This window comes from Pristiophorus japonicus, chromosome 18 (genome assembly GCF_044704955.1).
Source record: "Pristiophorus japonicus isolate sPriJap1 chromosome 18, sPriJap1.hap1, whole genome shotgun sequence".
NCBI classification, from domain to species: Eukaryota; Metazoa; Chordata; class Chondrichthyes; family Pristiophoridae; genus Pristiophorus; species Pristiophorus japonicus.
The window spans coordinates 97,873,270-97,894,099 of NC_091994.1; the positions used below are offsets into that span (position 1 = coordinate 97,873,270).

Consider the following 20,830-nt stretch of genomic DNA (forward strand, 5'->3'; position numbering starts at 1 on the left):
GGAAGGCTCATGCAGACTTGCCTATCCCGAGCCCTGCTTAGCTACCTCACGAGACCCCACACGCTTACTGGGATCCCACCTGCTGAACTGCTCATGAAAAGAGCACTTAAGACAAAGCTCCCGTTAGTTCACCCTGATCTACATGAACAGGTAGAGAGCAGGCGGCTTCACCAAAGTACATACCATGATAGCGCAAATGTGTCACGCGAGATTGAAATCAATGATCCTGTATTTGTATTAAATTATGGACAAGGTCCCAAGTGGCTTCCCGGCACTGTCGTGGCCATAGAGGGGAGCAGGGTGTTTCGGGTCAAACTTTCAAATGGACTTACTCACCGGAAACACTTGGACCAAATCAAACTCAGATTCATGGACTATCCTGAGCAACCCACTTTGGACCCTACCTTCTATGCCCCCCCCAACATACACACCAGTGGCAACCGGCACCACGGTTGGCCACGAAGCAGAACCCATCATCCACAGCAGCCCAGCAGGACCCACCACACCAGGCAGTCCAGCAAGGCCAGCTGCACAGCAGCCCGAGGGCCCAACAATTGATTCACCAATACCAGCTTTCACACCGAAAAGATCAACCAGGGCAAGAAAGGCCCCAGATCGACTCACATTGTAAATAGTTACACTATTGACTTTGGGGGGGCGGGGGGGGGGGGGAGTGTTGTTATATATGTAAACTTGTATATACTTTGTACAGCCACCAGAGGGCTCATCCCCTGGAGTCCCAAGAGATACCATAATCCCTTGGGAGTACCGGTATTTAAGGAAGCCTCACAGGTTGGAGAGGCACTCTGGAGTCCTGCAATAAAAGACTACGGTCACACTTTACTTTGAGCTCACAGTGTTCAGTCTGACTCTTTCTCCATACATAACAGTGATGGTTTGGGAAATGTCGATGTACAAAGGGACCTGGGTGTCCTTGTACACCAGTCATTGAAAGCAAACATGCAGGTGCAGCAAGCAGTTAGGAAGGCAAATGGTATGTTGGCCTTCGTTGCAAGAGGATTTCAGTACAGAGCAAGGATGTCTTACTACAGTTATACAGGGCCTTGGTTTGACCACACCTGGAGTATTGTGCGCAGTTTTTGTCTCCTTACCTAAGAAAGGATATACTTGCCATAGAGGGAGTGCAGCGATCGCTCACCAGACTGATTCCTGGGATGGCAGAACTGTCATATGAGGAAAGATTGGGTCGCCTAGGCCTGTATTCACTAGAGTTTAGAAGAATGAGAGGGGATCTCATTGAAACGTATAAAATTCTGATGGGGTTGGATAGACTGGATGCGGGGAGGATGTTTCCCCTGGCTGGGAAGTCTAGAACAAGGGGCCACAGTCTCAGGATACGGGGTAGGAAATTTAGGACTGAGATGAGGAGAAATTTCTTCACTCAGAGGGTGATGAACCTGTGGAATTCTCTACCACAGAAGGTTGTGGAGGCCAAGTCACTGAATATATTTAAGAAGGAGATAGATAGGTTTCTAGACACAAAAGGCATTAAGGGGTATGGGGAAAAAAGCGGGAATATGGTGTTGAGATAGAGGATCAGCTATGATCATATTGAATGGCGGTGCAGGCTCAAAGGGCCGAATGGCCTACTACTGCTTCTATTTTCTGTTTCTATGTTTCCACGTGTGGTGGGGTCCAAAACTTGGGGCCATAAATATAAGCTAGTCCCTAATAAATCCAATAAGAAATTCAGGAGAAACTTCTTTACCCAGAGAGTGGTGAGAATGTGGAACTCGCTACCACAGGGAGTGGTTGAGGTAAATAGTACAGATAAATTTAAGAGTCAGCTAGATAAACACATGAGGGAGAAAGGAATAGAAGGATATGGTGGTAGGGTGAGATGAAGTAGGGTGGGAGGAGGCTCGTGTGGAGCATAAACACCGACATAGACCAGTTGGGCCGAGTGGCCTGGTTCTATGTTGTAAATTCTATGTTATCTGAGATGGGGCAATGATTGGGGTGCTATAAGAATATAAGAACATAAAAAATAGGAGCAGGAGTAGGCCATTGGCCCCTCGAGCCTGCTCCGCCATTCAATAAGATCATGGCTGATCTGATCTTGGCCTCAATTCCACTTCCCTGCCCGCTCCCCATAACCCTTGACTCCCTTATCATTCAAAAATCTGTTTATTTCTGCGTTAACTTTATTCAATGACCCAGCCTCCACAGCTTTCTGGGGAAGAGAATTCCAAAGATTCACAACCCTCAGAGAAGAAATTCCTCCTCATTTACGTTTTAAATGGGCAACCTATTATTCTGAAATTATGTCCCCTAGTTCTAGATTCCCCCACGAGGGGAAACATTCTCTCTGCATCTACCTTGTCTAGCCCCCTCAGAATCTTATATGTTTCAATAAGATCCCCTCTCATTCTTCTAAACTCAAATGAGTATAGGCCCAACCTGCTCAACTTTTTTTCATAAGACAACCCCTTCATCTCAGGAATCAACCTCGTGAACCTTCTCTGAACTGCCTCCAATGCAAGAATATCCCTCCTTAAATACGGAGACCAAAACTGTACACAGTACTCTAGGTGTGGCCTCACCAATACCCTGTACAGTTGTAGCAGGACTTCTCTGCTTTTATACTCTATCCCCCTTGCAATAAAGGCCAACATTCCATTTGCCTTCTGATTACTTGCTGTACCTGCAAATTGTCGTCAGCACTCTTGGATTGAGAGCGAGCGGGAAAATTGGCACTCTCACCCCTGATCACTGTCTTGGATATGATGCTTTCCGCAGTCAAATAGGCAGCTGACCCCTTAGCATCAGGGCTCACCACGAAGGATATCTGCTTGGGCGAGCCAGCAATGAGTTTCTGGCATGCACTCAAGGCACTGGAGCAAACGTCAGCACCTTCAGGAAAGGAGGGGGATTGCCTCTCTGCATTAACAATAGCAAAAATGAAAATGAATAGCATGTAAAGGAACAGATTTCAGTTTCGGGCTGTTGGCGTCGCTGGCAAGGCCAGCATTTATTGCCCATTCTTAGTTGTCCCAAGAAGATGGTGGTGGGCCTTCTTCTTGAACCACTGGTAACAGTTTCAATACCTGAGATACCCTGCATGGCTTGCTAGGCCACTTCCACGTGCAGTTAAGAGTCAACCATGTTTTTGTGGGACTGGAGTCACAAATGGAGCCAGACTGGGTAAGGACGGCAGATTTCCTAGATAATCACAAAAAGCAAAATACTGTACTGCGGATGCTGGAATCGGAAATAAAAACAGAAAATGCTGGACATACTGAGCAGGTCAGGGAGCATCTGTGGTAATGTAGGAAATGCAGCAGCATATGGCGCACAGCAAGCTCCCACAAAAAGCAATCTGATACTGACCTGATAATCTGTGTTTGTTATGTTGATTAAGAAGGAAAGAAAGATTTGGATTTATATAGCGCCTTTCACGACCACCGGACGTATCAAAGCACTTTACAGCCAATGAAGTACTTTTGGAGAGTAGTCACTGTTGTAATGTAAGAAACACGGCAACCAACTTGTGCAGAGCAAGCTCCCACAAACAGCAATGACCAGATATAATCTGTTTTCGTGATGTTGATTGAGTGATAATGGCCAGGACACTGCGGAGAATTCCCCTGCTCTTCTTCAAATAGTGGCGATGGATCTTTTACATCTACCTGAGAGAGCAGAAGGGTCCTTGGTTTAACGTCTCATCCAAAAGTCAGTGACAGGATGGAGTATTGCTTCCTTTCGGGTTGATGCCTGGGCACCTTGATGGTCTTAAAAGGCTTGATACAAAATGATTTCAAACAGCACTAAAAACACTGAATTTAAAGAACTATTATTTGTTACCATTCACGATTTTTTGAATATGTTTCAACAACACTTTCCTTCGTTTTCTGGGGTTTCCAAATTGAAAATATTCAGTAGGGAGAAAAGATGTTCCGAAAGAAGAATGATTGAGAGAAAAATATATATATAAATACCGAAGAAGAAATAAATGGAATCCCAGGGGTTGACATCAAAATCAAATCCATCTCAGGAGCAGCTGTTAAAATAAGAATGCTGCTTAAAAAAATAAAATTGGTCATTTCTGTTCAGACAGAATGTTCTGGAAAGTGTACTGAATGAGGCTTTGTGCTGGCGGTGGTAAGATGATTTTCTTCCTGTTGACAGGGGATGCAAAGTTGAATAGAGTTTGTGTGATCAGTCATGGGATGTTCAAGGTCCAATGCCGATGGTTTCCATGCCGACGAGTGTTTGAGGCCTGTGGTTCCATTGTGAAATTTGCCACTCATCCAGTGTGTCAGATCATTGAGAACGTTTCTGCGTCTTTTCGCTTTAGGATCTCACTGGAGTTTTTTTTTTTCTTTTCAGACATTATGGGCTATTTCTTTCTGCCACATTTTTTGTCCTCTCATCTCTGGCTCTCCCTGGGACGACTTGTGGCTCAGTCCTCCTGTGTGTTCAGTTGTCAGCGAAGAGATTAGTAACGAGCCTCCCTGATTCAGCAATCATCATTAAATGATCCCACCAGTGCAGGAACAAAGCAGTTTGATTTTCAAGAATTCAGAATGAATTAAAATGAAAAAAATTTGAACGAGGTGAGATGGGAGGGGGAGGGGTTGTGTGTGGGGCCCCACCAGGGACAGAATCTGTTTCTATTAATTGAAGGAACAGTTACACAGATTTAATTACAGAGAGATTAAGACACAGAAACAGGCCGTTCAGCGCAGTCAGTCCGTCTCGGTGATCAGCCTCCACGCTAGCATTAGTCCTAATCCCGTGTGTCCAACCTGTTCCCATATCCCATTACATCCTCCCCCCCCCCCCCCTTTCCTTCAACCGCCTATCAAACCTATCCTTCAATGTTGACGAGGTCGCTACTTCAATCACCAACTCCAGTCGTGCATTCTGCAGCCTCGCAACCCGCTGTGTAAACAAACCGCCCATGATGATGATGTGTAAACAAGATTCTCCTGCTCTCTGTCCTAAATCTCATATGTTTATTCTCATTCTGGAGACCTCAATCACTGGATCACCCAACACTAGGACAGTGTTGAGTAATAGGAGAGTCTTGGCTACGAGGAGAGATTGGAGATGCTGGGTCTGTTTTCTTTGGAACAGAGGAGGCTGAGGGGGGACCTGATTGAGATGTATAAAATTATGAGGAGCCTGGATAGATTGGATAGGAAAGACCCGTTTCCCTTGGCAGAGGGGTCAACAACCAGGGGACATAGCTTTAAAATAATTGGGGGGAGGTATAGAGGAGATATGAGGGGAAATTTTGTCACCCAGAGGGTGGTGGGGGTCTGGAACTCACTGCCTGAAAGGGTGGTCGAGGCAGAAAGCCTCACCACGTTTAAAAAATATTGAAGTGTTGTAACCTACAGGGCTACGGACCAAGAGCTGGAAAGTGGGATTGGGTTGGATAGCTCTTGGTCAGTGGGTGCGGACACGATGGGCCGAAATGGCCTCCTTCTGTGCTGTAAATTTCTATGATTCTATGAATAGGCTATTACTGGGCAATGCAGTTAACATACCAAAGTTGCTGGATACCATGGTGCAATATTCTTGTTATGGCAATGTCAGTACAGTTTAGTACCTGAAATCTCAGATCCCAGAAAGCCTACGCAGGGATTCTGGGATTACCAGATAATATAGTATCACTGTAGCACAGTTTTACAGTATCACTAGTATAGTTTTACAGTATCACTGCAGCAGATTTACAGTATCATTGCAGCACAGTTTTACCGTAGTACAGTTTTACAGTATCACTGTAGCACAGTTTTACAGTATCACTAGTACAGTTTTACCCTTTTTTACTGCAGCACAGTACGACACAGCAGCACAACAAAGCAGACATTCCTGAAACTCTATAGAAGCAGGCCATTCACCGTGGTTGATGTCAGGTATTCTTTGTACCAAGAGCATCGTTGAAACTGGGTGGGGTGGGGGTGGGGAGGGACTCCATGGTGATAAAACCCACATAAGGACAATTACAGCAAACTTCATTGCATTTTATTTGATTGGTATAATAGTTCAATTACAAATAGTGTTTAAAATCGCAGATAGCTGCTGCAGAATTATCAAAGTGGTCGGAGGTTACATATGTGTATTCTGTATTTTTTGCAATGTGGACATGTCACATTCACGACTCTCAGTAATGTACACGGAAGATACTGTGCGTCGATTAAAATATTACATCCAAGATATCTGGAAACAAAACATTCTCATTTCATAACCTGAAACATTCAATTATGACTTTTTATCGGACATTTAAAATAAAACAATCAAAATTAAAAATGTTCCCAGTGTACATTTCAGTCATAAAACTTGGCTCCTTTGCCATTTTGTTGTGAAAAGCTTAAATATGAATAATATCTGAAACATCTCTGGTTGAAATGATACGTCATGCATGGGGGCAGTGCAGCAAAATAAAATTAAAAAGTCAAAGAGGCACACATTCTCGGAATTAGTGCCTCCAGACATTTATGAATTAAAATGTGATTATTTAGATTTTCTGGCGCCTACTGTTTCTCTTGTTCATTTAAAACAAAATTAAAGCTGCTCTCATTGAACCGAGAAGTCTAATTTTCACGTCAGTTAAGAGACTGGTATGTCTGTCTCTGGTGTAATGTACAGCGTAGGTCCTTCATGGTTGCTCTGGGTGTCTGAGAGATCTTTGGACCGGGAGAAGGTGTGAGACGACTAACCCCTGCCCCCTCCCACTCCTGCAGTGTTACCGCCAACTGAGCAACAACATTGATACCAGAACTGAGAGGTTATAACTATCAGGAAAGATTGAACAGGCTGGGGGGCAACCTGATAGAGGCCTTCAAGATTATGAACGGGGTTCAATAGGGTGGATGTGGAGAAGATGTTTCTACTTGTGAGGGAGTCCAAAACGAGGAGCCATAAATATAAGATAGTCGCTAATAAATCCAATAAGGAATGCAGGAGTGACGTCCTTACCCAGAGACGGGTTAGAATGTGGAAATCGGTTCCACCGGTAGTGCTGGAGGTAAATAGCATTCCAGGGGAAGCTGGATAAGCACGAGAGGGAGAAAGGACTAGAAGGACCCGCTGATAGGATTAGATGAAGAGGGGTGGAAGGAGCATAAACACTGCCATGGACCATTTGGGTCGGATGGCCTGATTCTGTGCTGTAAATACTATGTAATGTAATTCTATGTATCTGGCATCATGTAAAGCCATCGGGGCCGAAATTCAGGCCTACCAGAAAGCTGGCCCATCTACCTTTTTTTTCCAGATGTTTTTACCGCCGGGTCCGACGAGGCGGACTCTTGATCCATCTTCACCTCTTTGGCATTTATTTCGGAGTGGACCAGAAGTTGGTCATAATGGGGGGGGGCGGAAGTGCGGCGGTAAGTGCTGGTGAGGGGCGGAAGTGGGGGTGGTGATGTCAGCGCGCGTGTGCGTCACCACGTCTCTCCCCTCCGTTAAAGGGGAGAGAAGCAGCGATTGTTTAGGTTCGACCACTGGGCCACCCAGGGAGGGTTTCGGCCGGGCCAGCGGCCTGGCACCCAAGAGGGGGGGGTGGTGCCAGGCTGCCTGTTGGCGGTCCGGCCGAACCTGGGGCAATGATTATCCAGCCGATCGGGAAGTCGGCCGTCAAAAAAAAAACATGGCGGCCACGGCAGTGCGGCCTCCACTTGAAAGGCTCCCAAGCTGCCATCACTCACACACAAAAAACAAGATGCACCGACAGGAAATGCTGTCGGGGGCACCGCGCGGCGGCTCGTGGATTTTGTTAGGCAAATTTCGGGCGGATTGCAATGGAGTGTGGGAGAGCGGCAGTGCGTGCTTTGATGACGTGCTTGGGGTGGTCGGCAGCAGTGGGGACTGCCAGAACACCCCCCCCCCCACCCCACCCCGAGGTGAATTTGGGTCGTGGCGGCCATTGGACTGCAACGCGGTGGCCGCTCGATTCCACCGCATGGCCGCCGCGAAACAGCGATAATGGGCCTTTATCCGGACCTTGAATTTCGGCCACAACCTGTATTCTTTTTCTCCTTTCCTGAGGTGAATATTTGCCTGCCTTCTCCCCATCTGTAACCTCCTCCAGCCCTGCAACCCTCTGTGAGATCTTTGAGCTCCTCCAATTCTAGTCTTTTGCACATCTCCGACGTTCATCACTCCACCATTGGTACTCACCTGGCACTGATTGAATCCAGACTGCAGTAACTGGTGGTGAACAGCCATCAGCGGAAGTGCCCTAACCCTAAATACAGCTTTCGAATTCCCTCCTTAAACCTATCCGCCTCTCTTTCCTCCTTTAAGACACGCCTTAAAACCTATATCTTTGACCAAGCTTTTGGTCACTTGTGCTAATATCTCCTTATGTGGCTCGGTGTCAAATTGTGTCTGAATGACACTCCTGTGAAGCACCCTGGGACATTTTACTATGTTAAAGGTGCTATATAAGTGCAAGTTGTTGTTGTTATTGCCTTCACTCCCGGGTTGATCAGGTAAGTGAGGAATAAGCCGCTGAACTGATGTAACTGCTGAGGGAGGGAGCGGGTATTGGGCAGCCAACCTTTTGGGCACAGCCATGGTTGGATGACCGAAACGGCCAAAAAAGATGGTAGAGAATGCCACTGGGGGTTTCCTCACTCCCGCCTGGGTCTGCTGTAGACTCATTGATAGAGAGCGATTGCCATGATTGGTGAACAACTCCATTGTCGCTGTATCGGGCGACTACCATAAGCTTTGTCTTGCTCAGGATTCGTTGGGCCCCCAGCTTGGGCTTGGAGTGTGGGGGGACCGTCAGCCCACAGAGACCCCCATCCCCCCAGCCAGTCATTCACCTTGTAAGGGGCGGACGACTGTTTGACCCGTTGCAAGGCAATTCAGAAACTGGCAGAGGTGATGGAGACATCACCTAACCGAGTCTCCCCCATCGACTTGGGGGGTTTCGCTGGTCTTACATCAAGGTTACGGCAGCAGAAGCCCAGAGGAACTTTGGGGTCACAGATTCTTTCATAAACATAAGTTTATTTCTGATACCTCACCTAAGCACCCAGTCCAAATGCCATGGCGGACTACGAATGGGTCACTGCTGAGTTTAGGCTTGTGTTCGCGAGTATAGAAGATTAAAGGGTGTTTTGATCAAGGTGTGTGAAATGATTAAAGGAGTCAATACAGTAAATGGAGAGAAACTGTTTACTCTGGTGGCAGGAGTCCAGAACAAGGAGGAAATAACCTTAAAATTAGAGCTCGGGCTGATAGTCAGGAAGCACTTCCTCACACACTGGGTAGTGGAAATCTGGAACTCCCTCACCCTGTTGAGGCTGGGGGGGGGGTGTTGGGGGGGGGGGGGGAGGCGATTGAAAATTTCAACCTGGGATTGATAGATTTTTGCTAGGTAAGGGTAGTAAGAGATACAGAACCAGGGTTGGTAACTGGAGTTAAGATCCAGATCAGCCATGATCGAATTGAATGGCGGAGCAGGCTCGAAGGGCTGAATGACCTCCTCCTGTTCCTAATGTGCCTACGGTCCAGGAGCTCAGTGTGCGGACTGATAATGTGATGAAAGATCCATTTTCCCTTCTGTCTTTGGGCTTGGGGCCTACTCCAGTCGGTATGAGCCCAGTGTCCACAACTAGGCAGTTACAAGCGCATCAGGGCCTGATCTTCCCCTTTCTCGTCCAATAACACGCAGACCCAATCTCTCTGCCCCAATTTGAAATCAGCTAACCCAGCCCGGGCCAGGGTTGAACCCTTGGACAAGTTGCTCTGGATGGCTGGAACAGAGCCTTTATCCACTAGGCGTTAGATGAAGTCCTTACTACTAGGGGGATCAAGGGGTATGGCGAGAAAGCAGGAATGGGGTACTGAAGTTGCATGTTCTCTCATTGAATGGCGGTGCAGGCTAGAAGGGCCGAATGGCCTACTCCTGCACCTATTTTCTATGTTTCTATGTAGGCCTCCGGGAAGCTTCAAACAACCGCACGTGAACCAGAGAGTTGTGTCTCCCTGAGGACATCTGTATGGTCACAGCTGGCCGATGACAGGGTTAATAGAAGAATCTTCCGATCTGGAGCCACTCCCCGGGTGCACTGATTGTGCTGTGCGGGGAGTGGGGGATTTTAGGTCTATATTTTTGAAGCTATACTCGGTTGAGTAGTAAAATCACAAATCGAACATTAAAAAAACATGCGCCACATTTAAAAAGAAACTGAACAGTTTTTGGGGGAAATTACAAGTCATACACACCGCTGCACATTTATTAAATACACAGCAGCCTTTTCTTCGGTTTTTTGGGGTGATATTCCGTTTAAAACAATCAAAAAGAATTCTATTTTAAATAAAAACAATATTATCGTGCAGTTTCTTTTGTACACAATCACACACACAGTTTTTAAAAATAATTCAGACATTTTTGCCACCGCTGTAAGTGTGTCCTCCGATGGGGGCCTAGAACACGACGGCAGTGGCCATGGATTTTAAGACGCCTTTGCCTGACCCCTCCGACTCTGCACAACACTGACACGAGTGTCACATCCCCATCCAAGGGAGGAAGACATAGGTTTTTGATTCGCTCTTAAAAGAGCTGAATTTATTTTCTGTCTCTCTTTCTCCTGTTCCCCTTGGCTGTTTTTGGCGCACCCCTTGGTGCTCGTTTCTGCGCAGGTAGTAACGAATTCACACTGGTGCCGTAAAAAGTTTCAATTTCCAGTGCAAACCGGGAGATTTGTGCAAAGTACGGCACGCAGAAAGTGCATCACAAAGCAGCACAAATTCCAGCTCATTCAAAATTGGACCCATTCCCAAGGTCGGTGCCTCAGTGCTGATCTTGGGGCGAAACATCTCATTATCGCTCTCGGCATGTGCTGACGAGATTAAGTTTGTTTTTGACCTCGGTAAGTTCTCTCTGCAACGAGTCTTAAAGTTTTAGCATGAAGAAGACCTCGGCCTCGATGCCCGCGGTCAGTGGGGTGACCTTGGGCTCCCCGGCGGGTTGATGGGGCAGGGCGGTGTCCGTGCAAATGCTACTGGGGTCGGAGCACGCCCCCTCCGGGTTGCCTCTTTCCTCCAGCAGGCCGGACGGGCCGGCCTGGCCCAGGTTCCACAGCCGCTGCCGCTCCTGCGCCTGCTTCGCTCGGTTGGCGATGTACCGCACCCGGCTCTGGCTCCTCGACGAAGATCTGCGGAGGACGACGGGGCTGGCCTCCTCAGTGTCCGGAGGCTGGTCGGCGGTGGGGGAGGTGATGTCGTTCTCCCGCTCGAAGCTGGTGATCCTCTTCAGCTGCTCGGTCAAAGTGTCCGGGGCGGGCCTCCTCAGGCCGGCTGCTCTGCGCTGCTCTCGCATGGGCCTCGTGATGAAGTTCCGGCTGATGCTCTTGTACTTGCTGTCGAAGCTGGCCACGATATCGTCGGAGGTCAGGTCCCCCAGGCTTTTTGACTTGCTCGGACTGTCCGCTACCTTTTTGCTTTGCGTTATTGATTTGAAAGTTGGGGAAGACTTTTTGAGGCTTTCCATGTACAGCCGACTCCAGGTGTGCCGCCTGTGTGGCTGGAAGGGAACTGGCGATGACTTCGCCAAGGGCTTCGGTTGAAGGTCATCAACTTGTCGCAGGTCGCCGTCCGACCTTAAGTTGGGATTCGACTTGCTTTTGCTCACTTTAGCGAGCATTTCATGACCAGTTGTAGCTGACCGAGGCCTTATCCGTTTATCTGTCAAAAGCCCTTCCAAGATTTCGCTCTGCCTGCTGCTGAGGTCAGATAGACTCTTCCGCGCCAAATTGGGCAACGACAAGTCGATGACTGTGTCATTTGATGACATACTGGATGACGAGGACATACTATCCCGGTGGCTCCCAGAATCTAATTTGCACCAGATTCTATCGTTTATGGTCACATCTGATGACACTGCAGGCACTGGAGATGTGCATACTTGGACAGGAGTCACCAACAATAGATGCTGACTTTGAATAAGACGCCCATCACAACTAAAGCTTCGCATCACATCAGGGTGGACGTTTTTCCCAATATGACAACCAGGGGTATTTTTGTCATACCCTTTTTTAGCACCTTGTGCTATAGAGCTGAGGATGAAATCAACAGTAGGACTTTTCCGGGATTGGGCTAATGCTGTGCTGTCCAACCTTTCACCAGATGTTTCCCGAACAGGATTATCAGCTGAGGCTCCAGTGGGTAAAGCTTCAAGTTGAGCCAGATGACCACCGAGGCCTTCAGCTCTTTGCCCGCACTGAGCATTTGGTGTCAACGAGGAATCTTTTGGGTTCTGGGAAGAGCTCAGTTGGGTTGTGATGTGCTTGGAGGCAGTGCACGAATTTGTGTCGTCATCAGAAAAATGGGAAGGTTCATCACCACCCTGAGAGTCTTCCTGGAGACTTGATGCAAGACAAACGTGAGCATTACGGGTCTCCTCTTGCTTGTTGCCTCCCGTGAGGAGATCCATGCCCAGGAGAACATCCCCATTTCCCAATTGTTCCTCACGAATAGAAGCCTCTGGGGCCTTTATTGCTCGTTCATTATTGGTCGGGACCTTTTGGGGTTTTGGTGGTGACAGGCTGGTTTCTGGAACGAGAAGTTCTTCTGAGTTGGTGCATTCTTCTCTGGAGTTACTCACAGTAGATGAGGACATCCGCTGGGAGTCAGTGCAAGTTCTATCCTCGAAATGCATAGATTCTTCAGTAATGGTTTCAAGAGTGTGCATGGGAGCGCTTGGAACTGGATGTGAGAATGGTTGGACACCTGCAAGGGGAAGAGAAGATGGACACAATCAATAGGTAGCAATCGAGCTTCATCACGCCCCATCATATAGTCACGGTGTGCGGACCAGATCAATGAATGGAAGGCAGCCGAGGCGACAGAGTCAAATTGCTTTCTCCCCTCACTAGCATTGGGACTTAAGAACATAAAAAATCGGAGCAGGCCCAGGCCATTTGCCCTCTCAAGGCCTTAAGATGCATGTTTTCGTAAAAAGTTCCCAAATATTATTTTTTCTGCCCCGTTTTCCCTCTGCTCTTCTCAATGTTGCCGTTCACGCTGGGGGCTTGGCTCCACAGGTGATTAAATCGGCTCTATTTCAGGAGTGGGCCTGGCGAGTGGGTACCGATGGGCTGCCCACAACGGTGCAAAACCTCAGAGCCGAGACAAACGCTGTGGCTTCCAGCGAGGGTGGCAGGCGGGGGAGCGAGAAAGACAGTCTCCCACAGCCAGCCGGACTGAGAGTGACCAACTGAGCTACATCCCAGGCAGTGCGTCTGAAACACCAAACTTTCCTCTTACACCCAGCACGATGCTGAGTGACGAGGACAATGAGCATTTTAACCTTTGCCCTGGTCCCTCAAGACATTGTTAACCTTCCCACACACCATGACTATCGACACTCCCAGCACGTTCACTCCAGTGAGTGCTCACCCAGCACAACAACACTTGAAATATAAAGATGGGTTTTTTTGTGGATAACATGACACACAGTGCCTTCGATAAAAGCAATTTGAAAGACACAGACTGTGTTGAAAATCTTTCATAAATCAATTACTTCATCAATTTCAATTTCAAAATGTCATTGATCTGGAGCAGTAACATCCCCTCAAGCTGTCTAATGAACTCAACAAGCCAGTCAATGCAGTCAGTTATGATTCATAATTGGAAACACTTGGGCTATTGGAGACTTTAACTTGACATCAGGAGGTGCTCCCAGAATGAAAGACAACACAGAGCAGTTCAGCACAGCACAGAACAATCCAACACAGTCCAACCGAACACAGCACAGCACAATGGGCCAAACCTTGCTGCATTGGGGAATCTCGCAGTGCGCACCGTTAGTTAGGCTTTTTCTTGCATCCTTCAGTACGAGAAGTTTTCACACCATAACTTGCTGGAAGTCTGAGCAGATAATGGTACAGCAAGGCCATCTGGGACCTTAGTGAATGACGGGACCAACAGACTATCTGCTTAATCTAGGAGGTTTAAGGATTGAGAAAGAAACAGGAATGACGGTGAAGGAGGGTTTGTTTATTTGTGCACGGGATGTGAGCATCGCTGGCAAGGCCAGCATTTATTGCCCGTCCCCAAATGTCCTTGAGAAGTTGGTGGTGAGCCGCCTTCTTGAACGCTGCAGTCTGTGTGGTAAAGGTGTTCCCACAGTGCTGTTAGGGAGGGAGTTGCAAGATTTTGACCCAGCGACGCTGAAGGAACGGCCGATATAATTCCAAGTCAGGATAGTGTGTGACTTGGAGGGGAACGTGAAGGTGATGGTGTTCCCATGCACCTGCTGCCCTTGGTCCTTCTAGGTGGTAGAGGTCAGGGTTTTGGGAGGTGCTGTTGAAGAAGCCTTAGCGAGTTGCTACAGTGCATCTTGTCGATGGTACACACTGCAGCCACGGTGCGCCGGTAATGGTGGGAGTGAATGTTTAAGGTGATGGATGGGGTGCCGATCAAGCGGGCTGCTTTGTCCTGAATGGTGTTGAGCTTCTTGAGTGTTGTTGGAGCTGCACTCATTCAGGCAAGTGGAGAGTATTCCATCGCACTCCTGACTTGTGCCTTGTGCCTTGTTTATGGTGGAAAGGCTTTGGGAAGTCAGGAAGTGAGACACTCGCCGCAGAATACCCAGCCTCTGACCTGTTCTTGCAGCCACGGTTTTTATGTGGAGAATTAGAGTCAAATCAGGTACAGAAAGAGAGGGAAAGAAAGACTGAATTGAAAAAGAAAGAAAAATGAGGCATAAAGGAAAAGAAAAAAATTTGAAAGTTGAAAATTAAACATTTTAAAATCTCTAACAACAATTTACTACCTGCAGGAATGAGATCAAACAGTTTAAATTGTTCCCTTTCTGGGCTGGAGCGATTGACATTGTTAAATAGATACTTACGCTATTAATTATGAGCCCTAATTTTCTGCGACGAGTTTAGTGAACAATTAATGTGCAAATCCAGCAAGTTCTTATAAATAACAGGGAGGCTAAGGATGAGGTGTGGTTGTAAGAAGCAAACAGTAAATCGACCAGCAAGTTCTGGAGATTCGCAACTCACGGCGTATCTCTTCATCCCCTGAACCCCTGGTCCGATTTGCGCATTAATAACACGCATCATTAACACCGTTTCCAAGAAGGTTTGGCCCAATGCGTCACAGAACAAAATAAAAGTCGTGATAGTTCTAGCCTAAGCTTACGCGACATCCATCATTACCTGAATGGTCTGGGTCTCAGTTCATTGCAACAGCCACTAACGTTAAAAATAGCTCCCTTGTTAGTGGCTGAAGGTCTAGGAGCTAGAGAGATTCATCTGTTCAATACTTGCGAGGTGGTGACACTGAACTTTTCATTATTTTATCAGAGCATTGATGCTGAGAGGGCACTTCACTGGTGTCAGCAAACTTCGTCTACTCCAGGTCTGCTTCTTTGGGTTTGACTGGAAGTGAATTGGAGAAGACTTAGCCAAGGGCTTTGGTTGAAGGCCGTCAGCTTGTCGCTGGTTGCCATTGAATCTTCAATTGGGATTAGGCTTGCTGCTTGCTAATTTTCGCAAGAATTTCATAGTCCATTTCCCGCTCAGAAGGGCAGGTTAAAATGGAAGATGGTGGGATCCGGCCACAACATCGGCGGGCAAGACGTCCAGTCTATGTGAGCTACCGAGACACCCGATTTACCCCATGGGGAGGGGAGGGGTAGGGTTAAAATCGCTGTTGGGTGGCTGACATCATCAGGACTAGACCAATGAAGTAAGTGTGTTCATGAGGCCACCTGGGGGGGGGAGGGGGCTTCATCTTTCATTCTTAACAAGTAGATGCATCTAGATGCCGTCACTACGATAACAGATCCTTAGCTTCCTTAGCATCATTGCAGGGCCTTCCTCCTTGTCCCTGGGACCTCTGTTTCTTTGAAGGAGAAGTACGAATGCAACAGTGATCATGGCACGCAATCGCGCTATTGCGTCATGAAAACATGATGCGCGCGTTCCCCAACACAGCAGGAGTTTTGCCAACCTTTGCAACAATAGGCACCTCGCCTGTGTGCCAGGGCAGGTCACTGCCAGGAAGAAGTAATCTCTGGAGTTTGCTTGTTGTTTGTCCTGGCTCTGACTTAAATAGTATTGATTGGATGAGATTTGTCGTGTGCAATTTCTATACTAGAATGCCAAACAAGTTAGAGGGATTTTTTTTTTTTACATTTATCGCTGAAAGATTTAATGAAGGGAGCAATGCAGCTGTAGACATTAAAGGGTTATTCTGGAGATGTAACTTGATCACAGTTTCAACCGAACGGTAAAGAGATATGTGCTGCACAGTGATTAGCGATGTATTCATGTCACATCTCCGAGTCTAACTGCAGCGGGCTCAATGTTACCGCACAGTATAAGATTGCTTTAGTTCGGACCACGAAAGATCCAGCAAACGCCATCCCATGACCAATATGGCAGCTCTGAAGATTGTTGTTGGGGAGGTTCACACTTTCACCTAGACCTTCACGCCTCTGTTTAACCAAGGCCTTTTGAGGGTAAGAGAGAATCAGCTTTTACCATGTGAGGAGTCCAGGATGCTTCCCATGTCCTGGACAACCACATGTGCTGGAAGTGGAGGAGTTCGAACTCCGGAGTTTGGAGCTTGAGCAGCAGCTGGTGTCATTGCGGTGCATCCATGAGGCTGGATAGCACGTTTCAGGTGGTGGTCACCCTGCAGCATAAGAGTGTGCGGGCAGAGCGGGAATAGGTGGCTGTCAGACAGGCAAGGAGGACCAGCCAGGTAGTGCAGGAGTCCCCTGAGTGCATCTCGTTCTCCAACCAGTATTCTGTTCTGTGTACTGGTGAGAGCGATGGTTCTTCTGGGGAGTACAGCCAGAGCCAATTCCATGGCACCATGGGTGGCTCAGCTGTACAGGTGGCAGGAGAAAGATTGGGAAAGCAATGATCAGAGCTTCGATAGTTAGGGGAACAGACAGGCGTTTCTGCAGCCGCAGACGTGAGTTCAGGATGGTATGTTGTCTCCCTGGTGCTAGGGTCAAGGATGTCACTGAGCAACTGCAAAACATTCTGAGGGGGGGGGGAAGGTGAACAGCCAGAGGCTGTGGTCCATATCGGTACCAACAACATAGGTAGAAAGGGGGATGACGTCCTGCAAGCAGATTTTAGGGAGCTAGGAAAGAGATTAAAAAGCATGACCTCAAAGCTGGTAATCTCCGATGCCACGAGCTAGTGAGTATAGAAATAGGAAGATAGAGCAGATGAATGCATGGTTGTAGAGATGGTGCAGGTGGGATGGCTTTAGATTCCTGGGATATTGGGACTGGTTCTGGGGGAGGTGGGACCTGTACAGGCTGGACAGGTTGCACCTCAACAAAGCTGAGACCAATACCCTCGCGGGGGGCGGGGGGTTTGATAGTGCTTGTGGGGAAGGGTTAAAATTAATTTGGCAGGAGGATGGGCACCAGGATGTAGCATTAGAAAGGAGAAACAAGGTGCACAAAGGATTGGGAGAGACAGATAGCACTAGAGTAAGAAATAATACGGTATTAGGTGTCGTCAGACTAAGTGAATACAGAAGGTCTAAGATAGGTTTACAGTGCATGTGTGTGAATGCACGAAGTGTGGTAAATAAGGTTGGTGACCTATGGACACAAATAGACACATGGGAATATAATGTTGTGGCGATAACGGAGACCTGGCTCAAAAAAGGGCAGGATTGGGTATTAAATATTCCTGGATATAAGGTGTTCAGGAAAGGAAAGAAAGGAGATGGGCTGGCAGTATTGATTAAGGAGAATGTTACAATGCCGGAGAGAGAGGGACCAAGGACAGAATCTATTTGGTTAGAGTTAAGAAACAATAGAGGTGCCATTACACTGCTAGGTGTATTCTATAGGCCACCAACTAGTGGCAAGGGTATAAAGGAGCAAATTTGCAGGGCAGAGCAAGAACTATAGAGTAGTGATAATGGGGGACTTCAACCAACCGAATATAGACTGGGATGGTAATAGTGTAAAGGGCAGAGAGGGGAAAGAATTTCTGAAGTGTGTTCAGGAGAACTTTCTTGATCAGTACGTTTCCAGCCCAACGAGGGAGGAGGCATTGCTGGATCTGGTTCTGGGGAATGAGGTGGCTCAAGTGGAGTAAGTGTCAGCAGGAGACCATTTCAGGAACAGTGATCACAGTATCATAAGGTTTAGATTAACTATATAAAAGGACAGGGAGCAATCTAGAGTAAAAATTCTTAATTGGAGGATAGCCCATTTCAGTAGCTTGAGAATGAATCTGGCCCGGGTAAACTGAAATCAAAGATTGGCAGGCAAAACTGTAATTGAACAATGGGCTGCCTTTAAAGAGGAGATAGTTTGGGGACACTCGAGGTACATTTCCACGAGGGGGAAAGGTAGGGCAACCAAAGCCAGAGCTCGCTGGATGACGAAAGAGATAGAGAGTAAGATGAAACAGAAAAAGGGGGCGTATGACAGATGTCAGGTTGAGAATACAAGGGAGAACCATAGAATATAGAAAGTTCAGAGGGGAAGTGAAAAAGGAAAAAAGAGGGGCAGAGAGAGAATGTGAGAATAGATTGGCAGCTAACAATAAAAGGGAATCCAAAAGTCTTCTATAGGCATATAAATAGTAAACGGGTTGTAAGAGGAGGGGTGGGGCCGATTAGGGACCAAAATGGAGACCTCACATGGAGGCAGAGGGCATGGCTGAGGTACTAAATGAGTATTTTGCATTTGTTTTCATCAAGAAAGAAGATGCTGCCAAAGTCATGGTGAAAGAGGAGGTAGTTGAGATACTGGATGGGATAACAATTGATAAGGAGGAAGTACTAGAAAGGCTGGCTGTATTTAAAGTAGATAAATCACCAGGATCAGATGGGATGCATTCTAAGATATTGAGGGAAGTAAAGCTGAAAATTGCGGAGGTACTGGCCATAATCTTCAAATCCTCTTTGACTATGGGGCTGGAGAATTGCAAATGTTACACCCTTGTTCAAAAAAGAGTGTAAGGATAAACCTAGCAACTACAGGCCAGTCAGTTTAACCTCGGTAGTGGGGAAGCTTTTAGAAACAATAATCTGAGACAAAATTTAAGAGTCACTTGGACAAGTATCGATTAATTAAGGAAAGCCAGCATGGATCTGTTAAAGGCAAATCGTGTTTAACCAACTTGATCAAGTTTTTTGATGAGGTAACAGAGAGGGTTGATGAGGGCTATGGGGTTGACGTGGTGTGCATGGACACTCAAATGGGGGTTGATAAAGTGCAATGATAATAGGCTTGCCAGCAAAGTTGAAACCCATGAAATAAAAGGGACAGTGGCAGCATGGATACAAAATTGGCTCAGTGACAGGAAACAGAGAGTAGTGGTGAACAGCTGTTTTTCGGACTGGAGGAAGGTATACCATGGTGTTCCCCAGGGAAAAGGACCACTGCTTTTCTTGGTGTATGTTAATGACTTAGACTTGGGTGTACAGGGTACAATTTCAACATTTTCAGATGACACAAAACTTGGAAATATAGTAAACAGTGAGGAGAGTGTTAGACTTCAAGAGGACATAGACATCGAGTGGAATGGGTGGACACGGTGCAGATGAAATTTAACGCAGAAAAGTGTGAAGAGATACATTTTGGGAGGTAGAACGAGGATCGGCAATAGAAACTAAAGGATACAATTCGAAAGGGGGTACAGGGCTATATGTGCACAAATCGTTGAAGGTGGCAGGGCAGGGTGGGAAAGCGTTAAAAATGCATACGGGATCCTGGGCTTCATAAATAGAGGCACAGAGTACAAAAGCAAGGAAGTTATGATGAACCTTTATAAAACACTGGAGTACTGTGTCCAATTCTGGGCACCACACTTTAGGAAGGATGTGAAGGTCTTAGAAAGGGTGCAGAAAAGATTTACAAGAATAGTTTCAGGGGTGAGGGACTTCAGTTATGTGGATAGACTGGAGAAGCTGGGGTTGTTCTCCTTAGAGCAGAGTAGGTTGAGAGGAGATTTGATAAAGGTGTTCAAAATCATTACGGGGACAAAATTGCTCCTTTCCAAAAGGCTCCGGCAGACGCTAACGGGGCGATAAGGACTCTTTGTCCGGGGGTAGGCAGCGGAAGCGACCCGTCCAGAATTGCCCCGGAGATGGCGACGACAAAGAACAGCTGCGTACCGAGCCTCGTGGTTTTCACCCCAGGTGGCGGCAAACACGGCAATGACCTAATCGCCCACCGTCGACCCCTTATCACCCCGCAGGGGAAATTGCCCCACGGGAGCGAGGTTGGCGCGAGGTCACGCCTGGGGCGCCCCGGTCAGCCCTTAAAGGGGGCCGCAGCCACCATTTTTTTTTTTTGCCGGCCGACTGCAAAAACCACGGGTTCGGCCGGGCCGCCAACATACAGCCCCACATCCCCTCTTGGTGCAGCGGCCCTCCCCTTTAATGAGCCCCTCTGCCGCCCCGCGGAGGCGATAAGCACCTCCGACACCGCCCTGTAGATTTTTGGGATTCCAATTCTGGGTCATTCAGCTGCCGATCTCGCCGGGCGCTAAATTTTCATTTAATTCAAATCGTGCGCCCCAAACGGGCACGGGGCAATTTCGTCCCCTTGGAGTCGAGACAGAGTAGATCGAGAGAAATTGCTCCCATTGGCAGAAGGGTTGAGAACCAGAGGACACAGGTTTAAGGTGATTGGCAGAAGAACCAAAGGCAACATGAGGAATAACTTTTTTACGCAGCGAGTGGTTAGGATCTGGAATGCACGGCCTGAAAGGGTGATGGAGGCAGACTCAATTGTGGCTTTCAAACGGAAATTGGATAAGTACCTGAAGGAAAAAAATTGCAGGGCTATGGCGAAAGGGCCGGAGGAGTGGGACTAGCTGAGGTGCTCTTGCAAAGA

The 20,830-nt window shown here is 47.5% G+C and overlaps 1 protein-coding gene across 1 annotated transcript in view; it reads right to left on the minus strand.

Annotated features, from left to right (window-relative positions):
• Positions 1 to 10,882: 10,882 nt before the first annotated feature.
• plch2a (phospholipase C, eta 2a) overlaps positions 10,883 to 20,830 on the minus strand; it is a 146,669-nt gene continuing 136,721 nt past the window's right edge. Inside the window, exon 23 of the mRNA XM_070860735.1 lies at positions 10,883 to 12,717. Coding sequence (XP_070716836.1) covers positions 10,883 to 12,717 — 1,835 coding nt within the window. The remainder of the gene's footprint in view (positions 12,718 to 20,830) is intronic.